The sequence below is a fragment of the Ctenocephalides felis genome, unplaced genomic scaffold (genome assembly GCF_003426905.1).
Source record: "Ctenocephalides felis isolate EL2017-DRISC unplaced genomic scaffold, ASM342690v1 CF-g0.4_SCAFFOLD_01170, whole genome shotgun sequence".
In the NCBI taxonomy this organism is placed as follows: domain Eukaryota; kingdom Metazoa; phylum Arthropoda; class Insecta; order Siphonaptera; family Pulicidae; genus Ctenocephalides; species Ctenocephalides felis.
The window spans coordinates 50,198,824-50,212,245 of NW_020537324.1; the positions used below are offsets into that span (position 1 = coordinate 50,198,824).

The 13,422-nt window shown below is 28.3% G+C and overlaps 2 protein-coding genes across 2 annotated transcripts in view; one reads left to right on the forward strand and one right to left on the reverse strand.

Moving 5' to 3' along the window:
- The window catches only part of LOC113367354 (pectinesterase inhibitor 10-like), a 24,889-nt gene extending 19,685 nt beyond the window's left edge, over positions 1–5,204 (reverse strand). The window contains exons 1-2 of the mRNA XM_026608966.1: positions 4,871–5,204; positions 4,674–4,801 (exon numbers count right to left, since the gene is read on the reverse strand). Of these exons, the coding sequence (XP_026464751.1) occupies positions 4,674–4,801; positions 4,871–5,204 (462 nt within the window). The remainder of the gene's footprint in view (positions 1–4,673; positions 4,802–4,870) is intronic.
- Positions 5,205–8,183: 2,979 nt separating this feature from the next.
- Positions 8,184–9,884, forward strand: LOC113367355 (U3 small nucleolar RNA-associated protein 6 homolog). Its single transcript, XM_026608967.1, has one exon. The coding sequence runs from the start codon at positions 8,184–8,186 to the stop codon at positions 9,882–9,884; it is 1,701 nt and encodes a 566-aa protein (XP_026464752.1).
- The last annotated feature ends 3,538 nt before the right edge of the window (positions 9,885–13,422 follow it).

Below are 13,422 nucleotides of genomic sequence, written 5' to 3' on the forward strand. Positions count from 1 at the left end.
TGATTACATTGTCACCGTTGGAAATGTAGAGGTGGTAAGTTTTTTTTTATTATTGTTCTTCTATTTTTTAGTAATGGTGTGAGATTAGTCATTCTTTTTTACATTTGACATATAGAAGGCACCCATTCTTGCAGAATGGGTTCTATCCAATTTCCTTTTCTTTTCTGTTAATAATTGTGCTCCGTAGAGTTCTATTTTACCCATTTTTCTCAGGTCTTCTTCTTTTCATATCTTATCTATCTACTTTTTCTTTTCCAATGTGCACATTTACTGGCTCATTTGGAAAATGCGAGTTCAACTCACATTTACCATGCCGTTTTGGTAAATGTAGCGCACGTGTGGGTGAAATACTAATTCATATAATCATATTTATATATATAATTCATTCATTATTTATTATTCACTATTGACTTTTTAACTATATATATATATATACATATATATATATATATATATATATATATATATATATATCTTGATAGTTTTTGTGACATTGAAACATATTTCAAAGTAACTAGCAGCCCATTCGTCGAATAAAAAAGTAATAAAGTATTTAAGAACTTTTATTTTACGTTTCGACACCAGATGCATGTCATCATTCAGCAACTACAATAATTTGAAAAATTTTACTAATAATAAAAAACAATTATAAACTAATTAAAAACATAGAGAAACATTATACATACCAACAGGACAAAAACACTTAAAAAAAATATTTTTTAAAAAATTAAACTTGTAACATATTAAAGACATTTTTTTTAGGAAAAAATAATGAGTAACTACAATATTAAAAACATTTTGCACTGTAACATTATGACGCATAAACACGCCATATCAAGCAAACGACTTTACTATGTAGGTAACTATCATGTAGTAAATGGGATGAATTTTTCTTTTTATTCGCGTTCCATAAAAATTTCTGTTATTATCTCTCTTATAGACAGGGCTATATTACTGAGCAACAGTATGTTTTGGAAAAAAAAGTTGACCTTTATTCGTACTGTTCTCAAAGATAATAGTTGTCCTTCACACTTGGTCAACAACATCATTAATAATAGATTAAATTATTTACGAACTGATTTTAATAATTTATTTTCACTTTCTTGTTCAAACTCAATTGCTTCTTCTTCCACCCAATACAAAGGAATTATTTGTTTACCGTTTTTGAACAATTTTTCTTATTTCTAAAAAAAGTTATTTTCTTCAGAAGGATTCCGTTTAGTTTTTAGTTTCGATAATACTTTTAATTGCCTTTTTTTCTGTTCTTAAGTCTAGAACCTCGTCTGATAGAGTTACCTATTCTGTTTACAGGTTGGATTGCAATGATTGCAATATGTGTTACATTGGGGAAAGTTCCTAGTATATGTATAAGAGAGTTAATCAACATATTTATAATTCAAAAAACCCAAACCAGTTCAAAACGATGCTATCGGATTATATGCTCAACTCAATCACACTTTTAACACTTCACATCGGGTTATTCTTTATATCGAAAAAAATAGTGACCTCAGAAAATTTGCAGAATCCTTTCTTATTTCATTAAATTTCTCTTGTGTTAATAAACGCAATTCATACCATTTACTACATGATAGTTACCAGTTAATTATTGATTTTATCAAAAAAAAACTTATAATTAATTTTCCATCTCCTTTTATAATTTTTTACAATTTTGGTTTCTGTTCAAACTATTATATGTTTTGTTGTTTCCTCTTTGACTCCAAATCCATTTCAACCACTCTGTCTGCATTTGTCTTCGTTACCTTCCCCTACCCTACGCTATTAAACACACACCTCTGTTAACAGTACAGTAGAGTTGTTTGCTTGATATGAGCGTGTTTAAGATAATGTTGTAAGTGCAAAACTGTTTTCAAAATGTTTTTAATGTTGTAGTTCTTCATTACTTTTTCCTAAAAAAAAAAATGTCCTCAAATTGATACAAGTTTAATTTTTTTAAAAAAATATTTTTTTAAGTGTTTTTGTCCTGATGGTATGTATAGTGTTTCTCTGTTTTTAATTAGTTTATATTGTTCTTTATTATTACTGAAAATTTTTGAATTATTGTAGTTGCTGAATGATGACACGCATCTGGTGTCGAAACGTAAAATAAAAGTTCTTAAATACTTTATTACTTTTTTATTTGACGAATGGGCTGCTAGTTACTTTGAAATATATATATATATATATATATATACATATATATATTTATATATATATATATATATATATATATATATATATATGATTTATTCATAGTACTATTGTTTTAAATATATATAACTGATTTTGAGTATTATTCGAAACCCAGCCACACCATTCGCAGCCAGAAATTAATTCACCGAAAAGGTTCCTGAGATATGCAAATCGCCTGAGCCACCGAAAGAGGATCCACCAAAATATATTGAAGGCATGTTAGCTTTATGTAAATTTTGTGGTTATACAGGAGTTGACTTCAGTAAATGTCAAAGGTAAGAAATGTATATTTTTATTCAAGAAGTTCACCACTTTTTATTTATTATGTTTTTATAATTTACAAATGGTTTTGTGTAGAATTATTAATAAACTCACTTGTAAAATGGGAGGGGGTTAGATAATTTATTAACTGAACATTTTGGAGAAAAAAAAAATTAAAATTCTTATAGAATTTTTATCATTACCTCGTTATAAATCAGTAGTTAAACATCTTACCTAAATACATTATATATACGGTGGTACCATGCCTTACGAGCTTGATTCGTTCTGTAAGCACGCTCGCATGTCGAATTGTACGTATTTCGAAGCAATTTTTCCCATATAAATACATTGAAATGCAATTAATTTGTTTCGTTAAGCGTACCGTTTTTAGTAAAAATAACATTTATTGCTAAGATCGAATATATACTCTGCAGAAATAAAAAATGACTAAATTATCATTCTACTAGTTTTTGAGTTTAAAAAAACTATCCAATGAGCTTTTTTTTTTCAATTTGTTATAATATTGCGAAAATGAGTTCAACTCTGATGCTCGATCAGCTGCATTTTTTTTTGGGTAATTTTTATCCACAAACTTTTCACCTTTGTTCCACATTGCAAAAACAAATGCATAACATTAAAATCTCATTGGTGACAAAAAAAAAATATGGTGCGCTATATAATTATATACAATCTAATAAAATATAATTGTAAAGTTAACTTACAGAATGTATATGACTAATGTGCTGCGTGTATACAAAGTCAAAAAAAGAAGACATTAAAATTAATGAATTGAATTTTTTAACTTAATAATAATTTACTTTTTATATTTGTATGATAGATAAATGTGACGAAAATCTTTTTTACAATCGCTATTTGATGAATCTGTTTCATTGGCACCGCCATAACTTTACGTTACGCCTCTCTCTCACTCGAATACACTAGGAGCGACACGTTGCTTTGTTTCTGAACATTTTGGCATTCCATAGAAATAATGGATGTATGGATGTATGGCATGTGTGTCTGTGCTTTGTATGGATATACAATTTTTTTGTCCATGATTTTGGGCGCATGAAAATCAACCTATTTGAATATATAAAAAAAACATTTGATTTCTATTGATGGGGAGACTAGTTTTTGGCAAAGACAGGACCAGCCGTTTCGGAGATACAATACGCGTAAAAAGTGTTGAAAATGGGAATTCAGTTTTTGCGAGAACGGAGCAGCATTTGATTAGATTGAAGGCATTCAATTCGTCTTGACGGCGATTATTAGTTTTCAGCAGGCTCTCCCGTTTGTGAGATATAGAGCAAAAATGACCGTTTTTAAGAAAATTGAGCATCCGATTTGAATGTTTAAAATAAATATTTAAACATTTGCAGATGCGGAAAAATATTGACATTTATTGGTTAAATATGATCTTTACAAATCATTATTATATTGATTCATATTCAAATAGAATGATTCGTAAATAGGTAGACAGATATAAAATATACATGTAAATAAGTATCAGATTAAAAAGTAGAAAAGGAAATATGTAGATAGATAGACTGGTAGGCTGAAACTAATTGGTAGGGGTAAGCTGGTGAACAAGTAGGCAAGTGGGCATGTAAACAGGTAGACGGGAATTTTAAACATTTGCAGATGCGGAAAATATTGACAATATGATCTTTACAAATCATTATTATATTGATTCATATGCAAATAGAATGATTCGTAAATAGGTAGACAGATATGAAAATAGACATGTACAGTCAGTCAAGTAAGAGCGTGGCCGACTTTAACGACAGTTAATGAAAGATTTCGGTCTAATTCTTTCGTGAGCCGATAAAATGAAGTTTTGTCCTTGATGCATTGTCAAAAAAGGTTTAGTTGCAGTTGATCTTTTGAGAAAAAATTACGTTAAACGCCATGAGTGCTAAGTTACGCGTCGGGCTACGAGGCTGCGCTCTTTTGGATCCACCCAAATGATCCCGAATTGTCGCAATCAGCTGCTGCTAACATATGAAAAAGTTGAAGCCATTTGTACAGAATTCGATACACCTATATAAAGTTGCTAAAAATGGCGATGATTTATCAGAACGTGGTTCAAATAAAAAGAAGAAAAAAGAACAGTGAATGTGTTTTTGCGGTATCTTGCTTTAACACTGCAGAAAGGACGAGCAAAATTAATGGCAAAATGTTTTGAAATATCTACAAAAATATCTTGAAAATGTTTCAAATACGCTCTCTTTATAATCTATAGCTACCATGTGGTGGGATTCAATATGGCCATGAAGACTTATGTATCTGGAGAAAATGGAGGAGCAGTCGGGAAAGGGACATCTTATTCTACTAGCTCTTGAAGGAGTACCTAGATGAACAATTTATAAGTGATCACATAAAGAATGCAAATAATTAATATACGTAAAACACTACATACCTGTAAAATTTTCTTTCGAGCTGAGTGGAGAATTGGAAGTTGAAGATGGATTAATAGGAAAATGAGTGGAGGGTGTACCAGGTTGTGAGGATAAAAACATGTAGGGAGCTGAGGTTGAAGATGTAGAAGGTTGCGGAGATAAAGACATGTAGGGAGTTGAGATGGATGATGTAGCAGGTGGTGGAGATAGTGATACGTAGGGAAGTGATGTTAATGGTGAATGTTGTGGAGATAATGCCATGTAGGGGGGTGAGGTTGAAGATGTAGAAGGTTGCGGAGATAATGACATGCAGGGAGGTGATGTTAATGTTGAATGTTGTGGAGATAAAGACATGTAGGGAGGTAATGTTGTTGATGTTGATGGTTGTGGAGATAATGTTGTTGATGTGATGGTTGGGAGATAATGTGTAACGAGCTGAGGTAGACGGAGCCAAAGAATTGTAATTGGAAAGTGATGGCCAAGGTTTGGAGATCTGTTGATTGGATGTTGAAGTAGAATGCGTGGGTGAAGGAAAGGATTTGTCACGAACTAAGGAAACCTGAAGAGGAGCCAAGGTAAATGGAGCTGGTGAATTGATATTGGAGGGTGATGTCGAAGATGTGGAGACATGAGGATTAGAGGGTAACAAAGAAACATCATTAGCAGCAGTGGGGAAAGTATTGTGGATATGTTTAAGATGCCTTGTTAACGACGATTTCTGGGTAAATGTTTTATTGCAGAATGAGCAGATATTGGGCTGTTCAGGTTTTCCTTCCCAACATGTTTCTGTCTCATGTGCCGTTGCAAAGAGCCGCGAGTGGCGAAAGGTATCTGGCACTCTCGACAAAAAAATTCAAAATCCATATCGCAAACTTACGTAATAATCGAAGTAATATAAAAATCAATATAAAAAATTTATAGAATATAATAAGAGATAATTCTAAACTAAAATTTTGATAAAAACCAAACCTAACCTAACCTAAAATCGATGCCTAACCTAACCTAACCTAAACCTAGTGAATAAGGAAGAAAATAGTCTTAAAAAACTGTGAATAAGTATGAATAATAATAAAAAGTAATGAAATATGCCTAAAACGTAAAAAAATCGAACCTATTTGAAACAACACTAAAATTTAAGCTAACCTAACCTAACCTAATCTAAATATATGGAATTGATACTACACTAAAATGTATACTAATCTAAATCATGAATATACGAAATAATATAATAAACGAGAAAGTGTAAAAGAATAAATATAAATGTAAATAGAAAGAAAAAATTATTTAAAAAAAACGTATAATATAAATAAACAAGAAACACCTCACTTGAGAACAAACCACACCGACGCGTCGCAAACGGAAAAGAACCGCCATATTATTTGACACGCTGACAGTTGATGCTACTTGTTGACAGTTGGTGTACGATTCTACTGTTGACAGTTGAAGTACGGTCAAAATTAAATGGCCGATTAGCAGAAATTAATGGCTCCTTTTCAATACTCAAATATTATGTACATTTTATAAATAATAAATTTAATCGCACATAGTGTTGTTACTATTTCATTATAAATAAAATATATTATATATAGACCACAGTTTCTATAATTGAACAAAGACCAAAAACCAAACCGTTGTGGATCGCGACTTCCCAAACTTTGATGGAGTTTTATATTCAAAACACTTTTCAAGGTTAAAACATTTTAGAATAATCTTTAAAACCGTGAATAATCAAACAAAGTTCAAAAATGTAATCAGCACGGTTCGAAACTGATATCATTCGAATAGTTTTTGAACTATCAAAATCGGTTCAGGATTTTTGGCTAAAACGTGGAAGTAAAATTTTGTATTTATCTGTTAATTGTAAAAGAACGACTCGGTTCATGACCATTTTAGGCATGTACTTATACACACGCCTATAAATACCTTTTTCAATTTTTGTATCCAATGATGACTTGAAGAATGACTTAAAACGTAAAAAAAATATAAAAGTTTCAAATCGGATTTTCTGACAAAAACAAAGTTCTCGTGTTTTCCTTCAGCAAATTATATAATTATTTGTTAAAAAAGAAAAATGATGGCTTAAGTTTATGAAAATAAAGTTATATATATATATATATATATATATTATATATGTATATATATATATATATATTAGGGTGGTCCTTAATATGGACATTTTCGAATTTCCTTGCTCCCAAGGGCTCAAATGGTTCCAAATTGATAAAAAACAATTCTCTCAAAGTTTTAGCTCTTAATATTGTATTTTAGATAGTGCGCAATTCAATCAAAGTTTTGTATGGAAATAGCATGAAAAAATTTTCAAAAATTTTTAAAAATATTTTTAGATAAAATTTAACAAACAAATGGATAAGTTTTATTCAAAATTTGTTGCTAAGTTATACCTAAAATTTTTTTTTAATTTTCAAAATGTTTTCCATGCTATTTCCATATGAAGTTTGATTGAATTGCGCACTATCTAAAAGTTAATATTAAGAGCAAAAACTTTCAGAGAATTGTTAAGATTTGGTAAGATTTAAGCAAACAATATGTTTAAGGAAAGCAGAAGATGGTAGATTTTTTATATAAAATAAATAAAATTGTGGGAAAAATAATGTATAGAAAATACATACATAAAATGATAAAAATAAATGAGTGGATTATATAACTAAATATTAAAAATGTTAAAATTAGAAAGTTTTAGAAAGTTTTAAGAAAAGGTTACTAAAAAAAAACGAATTAATTACCTTTATGATTGATTGTACACTAACACTTTTTCACTAAAAAAGATTTTATCAAAAAAGTTATTCTTTTCAGACGAAGAAACAAATTTTGTAATTCAAAATTTCTTTGAATTATGTCTTTTTTGAGTTTGCTATGTAAAATTTGTAATGTCATGAATATTTTATAGTTTGGAAAAGTATTAAGAACTCGTCATCTTGCTGCCTTAGACAAAGTTGTCAGACAAAGAGCGAGTCCCACAGTTTCGAAAACACTGAGTAACAAGTTATATCCATTGAGAATTCTCTTGTTGGCAATCTGCATCTTCAATCTACAAATTTCAACATTTGACAGTTTTCAACATTTTGTAATGTAGAAAGTAAACAAAAATGACATAAATAATAGATAATAACGTTGATATGTAAATAATTTGAAAGTTTAAATTTATTGACAAGATATTCTGGATTTTCAATAGTCATAACAATAATCATTAAATTGAAATTTAAACACAAGTTGTACTAACCCGTAATTTTGTTGATTAACCTATAGTTTATAGTTAGAACTGTAATTGAACGTGTTGCTTGTAATTACGATTAAAAATTAAAAGCAATTAAAATGAACGACTTTGTCGACAGTCATGTCGAGAGCATGATTACGGAAATGAAACTGATGCTACGATATAATCTTTTTACTAAGGATGAAGTTGAGTTGCTGATTAGAAGACGCAAAAATTTTGAAAATCAATTAAAAAAGCATACTAAATCTAAAACTGACTATGTGAATCTCATAACTTTGGAAACAAATCTTTTTCGAGAACTCAAAAAACGACGAGAGCAATACAATATGAAGAAAGACGTAGACAAAATTGATTTTCCTTTAGCACGACATATAGATAGCTTGTACAAAAATGCACTCAATTCTTTTGCCAGTGATGTTTATTTATGGACATCATACATTCAATTTTGTACAACTGCTGGATTTAATGATTCAATTTCTAAAGCATTTGGTAAAATGTTACAAATACATTCTGGTAAACCTCAGCTATGGCTTATGGCAGCTAAGTGGGAAAAAGAGAAAAATAGATCATTGGAAAATGCCCTTGCTTATTTAGTTCGGGGTTTAGTACATCACACAAATGACGTTCTGTTGCATACTGAAGCTTTTAATATATCGCTATTACAAGCACGAGATAAAAATGTACCAGACATTACTCAAGCTGAAATAACATACGATTCAGCTTTGAAAAATGTAAAGGATGTTCATTTTCTTATAGGTTTGCTTAAAATTTGTGAGCGCTATAATTTTGTTGAGAATTTGGAGAAAAAGATAATTAATGATTTAAAAGCCATGTTTCCTAAAGATGAAATTGTTTTTCATACTATTGCACAAAAAGCTCTACTCAATAGAAATTCAAATCAATTAAACTCTACCGAAAGATTTGAATTATGCATTTCTATGTACAAAGATGCAGTTAAAGAGTTACCTACAGAAAAAATGTGGTGTTATTATATTGATACCCTAATAGAGTTAAATGAAGATAAAGACATATTTATAGTAGATGAGAGAAAGGCTTTAGAAATAGCACTGGAAGATGGTTATAAAGCAAATATGTTAAGTGTAAGGCATTACCTACAATGGTTTGATATTCTAAGTTCCCAAATTGGCAACGAAGAAAAAATATTAAAAATTATGAATGAAGTAACTTCCAAAAATGAAGACTCTTTAGATCTCTGGAAGGCTTCTTTACGATTTCATATAAAACACAGTGACTCTGCAATGGTTAAACAAGTTTTTGACCAAGCAGTCGCAGCACTAGGAGAAAATTCTTTAGCAATTTGGAAAATAATGATAATGTATTATTTAATAGACCTGGACTGTAATGATAAATTGAGAATTCTATACATAGAGGCTTTGAAACAGCCAGCAGCAATTTCAGAGTTTATAAAACCTAGATATTTAGAATGGTTAACTGTAACCAGAAATATAGTTTGGGCTCGAAATGCATATAGAGCAATGGCCACACTACCTCCCTTTTGCTTGGAGTTGCATAGAAAAATGGCATTTTTAGAATCTTTGCAGTCTGAGCCTGATTTCAAAAATTGGAGAGATAGTTATTCAAATGCTGCATATTTGTTTGGCAAAAATAATAAAGATGTTTGGATAGATTTTATTAAGTTTGAGATGGAGCATGGCGATGCTTCACAAATACCTCAAATCTGTGAAAAGGCCAAAGAAAATTTGAACCCTGCATTGTTAGATATATTCCAATTAGACTTTAATAAAATGGCATGCTCGAAATTAGAGAATGAGAAATAGAAACTTTAACAATTTTATTTTCCAAAATACATACATATATGTATGTATATATATGTGTGTAATTTGAAATAAATTAAACATTATTTGTAATATATATATATATATATATATATATATATATTTGTTTAGGTTATTTAACTTTGATGTTAATATATATATATATAAATACAGAACACTTATTGACTTAAACCTTTTCTTATTTTTTGCATGAATCTGGAATCTTTGAAATAAAATAGAAAATGTGGCGCAATCAGATCTTTTATATTGAATATAAAAGATCTGATTGTGCCACATTTTCTATTTTATTTCAAAGGAAGAACGAGTATTTATAATGCTTATTACAAAAAATATATTACTTTTCAACATACTTTACAGTGAAACCATCTAAAATAAACCATCAAAGAGTTTAAACATCAAGCATTACATCAGAAAAAATGTATAATTGATATCCATACTGATAGAATACCATAAAATAAAAATACCCTAAAAAAGTATTTGATATGTATGTTGAATTTAGGGGGGAAAAAAGCTAATCCAAAATACCTACAATTTGCTGTCCTTATATTAAAAATAATAACAGTATTACTATAAGGTATTAGAATGTGCGTACAATTATTTGACATCACATTTATGATTATCACAAAAACAAAAATAACCATGAAAAATAATAAGATATTGCACTTCTGTTTCAAGTCTATAATAATAATGACACTTTTTTTAAAACTTAAAATACAGTGTCATGATAGATATCATGGTCTTATAGACCATACTGAGATATTACGGTCTTACGACAAGTCGTTTATTTTAAAAACTCATCATCAAAGTTTGAAAAAATATCAGTCAAAATTTGTGTCATAAGTTGCTTTTGTGATGTGATGAGTCAAACATTATCAATTCATTAGAATGTGGAATAACTACAATTTCTGTGCAATATAATTATTAATATATTTGCAGATAATTTAAATGTGTTTGAAAAAATTCTATTGGAAATCGAAATGTTTAGATTTAAGTGAGAGCAATTTATTTTCGAAATAAACAAGTAAGAAATTTATCTAAATATCTAAATCCCAATTTCGATTGATTGCAGAAAATTTAGTTTGCAATCCCAGTTTGTAATCTATATTTCTTCTTTTTTTCTAATTCTCAAGTTTTCTAATGTATAAAATAAATTAAATGTATAAAATGATTATAATAAAAATGCTCATAAAATTATTTAAGCATTCGCGCGGTTTTCGGCCAAATAAAGAGTAACCGAATAATCGTTGCGACTCCAGACATAAAACTTGAATGAAACATATAGTGAGTTTGTAATTTAACAATCTTCAATAGAGTTGCATTGAAAAGAACGAGTGTAGGCGTTAAAAACCTGCCAAATAGTTACCGAATATTCCGTATTTTGCGGATATACTATTCGTTGCAAGCCTATATTATTTAAATGAACATTTATAAGTATTTTATTTAAGTTTTGTCACGAAATATTATGACACTGAATGCGCCAAAAAATATTTACACACATACATAATAAGTAAAAACTTTTATATTTTTTACCTTTTCCACCCAGTACGAGCATATCTTTTGAGAATTCTGATTAATGAGCTCTTGAATAGATATTTTAGTTTATTGTTAAAAATGTTTTTGCAACATGATTATTGATCGATGATTAATGATTAATACATAAAATAAAAAGATACAAATGATTTTCAATTAACAAACAATATATTTCACAATGAAATTAATGTTATGAAAAAATAATTTGTAAAAAATTGAACAATAAAATGATATTAAATTCAATTATATAACTATCGTCATTGTATTATTACCAAATGTATGCATATAATTGTTTAACAGTTACAGTATCAATTACAATTCTAACCCATACTCAAAATCATCAATTCATAGTGTAACCAAATTAGCAATGCACTTAAAACAAATACTGAAAAATAATAAGTATCTTCTGTAGGTATTACAGTACAATAAGAACGGAAAAGAGCATAATTATTGAAATTAAGGATTTTAGTGTAACACATTACCCATATACACATTTATAGAAAATTTCAAATTTGCATAACATTTATTACTTAATTGAATATTAATGTTTTAGTATCATTTAAATTCTATGTATTGTCTTTTCATATATCTACTTTAATTACTTCTGGCAAACTTTATAGTAAACGTGTAGAGAAATTGAGTCCTAATTTAAATATTGTTGATTATGCATTGTGGTATTAAATGGCAGATCAAAATACTCTATAAATTTGAATAATACATTTTAGACCCAAATTTCACTACACACACCAAATTTTTTTGTAGATATATCGAGTAATTATTTTAAAAAGCACATGCAGAATTATCCACATTACAACATACATTTTGCAAACCAACAAATTCACATACTTGAATTTTTCTGACTGCTAGATAAACCCATTTTTACATAAATTTACATAATTATTTTGAACATAAATGCCATGAATAATCAGCGATTTGAGTACATAGCATTCCTTAATGATATAATAGCTTTGCAATGATATATCATACTCTAAGAATAAATATATCACAACTGTATCAACTGTTTTAGAATTAGACCTTGCAAATATTACTAGATATCGGTATTATGTCACTTTGCTTGTTAAATAAGAATTAACCTTATTCAATTAATTTAAGCTTTGGTATCACAAACTTAACGGTTCACATGATTTTCTTTAAACTAAGGTTTACAAGAAACTAGAAAATATAATACAGGATTAAGACAGTTTTACATTATTATTTATAGTTATTGTGTGGTTAGCATAGAGAATACTGAAAATTTAGTACTCAAAATAGCAAAAGTTTACAAAATATTCGATTTTTGTGAATATTTGTATATATATATATATATATATATATATATATATATATGTTGTGTTAATAATAGTCAGCAAAGACCATTACAATATGAATATCAAAAAAGATAAAAAATATAATTTTAAATAAAATTGTAAATTACTTCAATTTCAATATCAATGATTAACATGGTTATATTTCGTGACATTTTATCTACAACATATATCTGAGAAAACCAGAATATATATTTTTAATTTTTTTCATAATTTATTATTTAACAACAGTATACATAGTATAACACGATAAATATTTTTATTAATATATATTTTCAAATATTTTATTAATTGAATTATTGAAACTCTTCATTCAGTTACGCAATTGAGTATTATTTAAATTAATGCTATCAAAACAGTAGAATTAATATTAATTCAAAAAGTACATATATACATACAATAGTTTGAGTAAATTACACACTATTATAGATTTAAATATATTACATACATGTAAAGACTAATTTTTTGAATGAATGTATAGATAGCAGTTTAAGCTTTAGCTTTGACACAGATATTTTGACTTATAAAAAAGGTTAATTTCAAAATTATTGGCAATTATAATATAATTGCCTGTTAATTGAAATGAACTTAATATTACGTACTTATTAAAATAATTGCGATGAATGAAAAAAATATATAATTCAAATTGGAATAATTATTGATGC

Bases quoted from the DNA above. Each gene is read 5' to 3' on its own strand.
- LOC113367355 (XM_026608967.1), top strand. From the start codon at position 8,184: ATGAACGACTTTGTCGACAGTCATGTCGAGAGCATGATTACGGAAATG.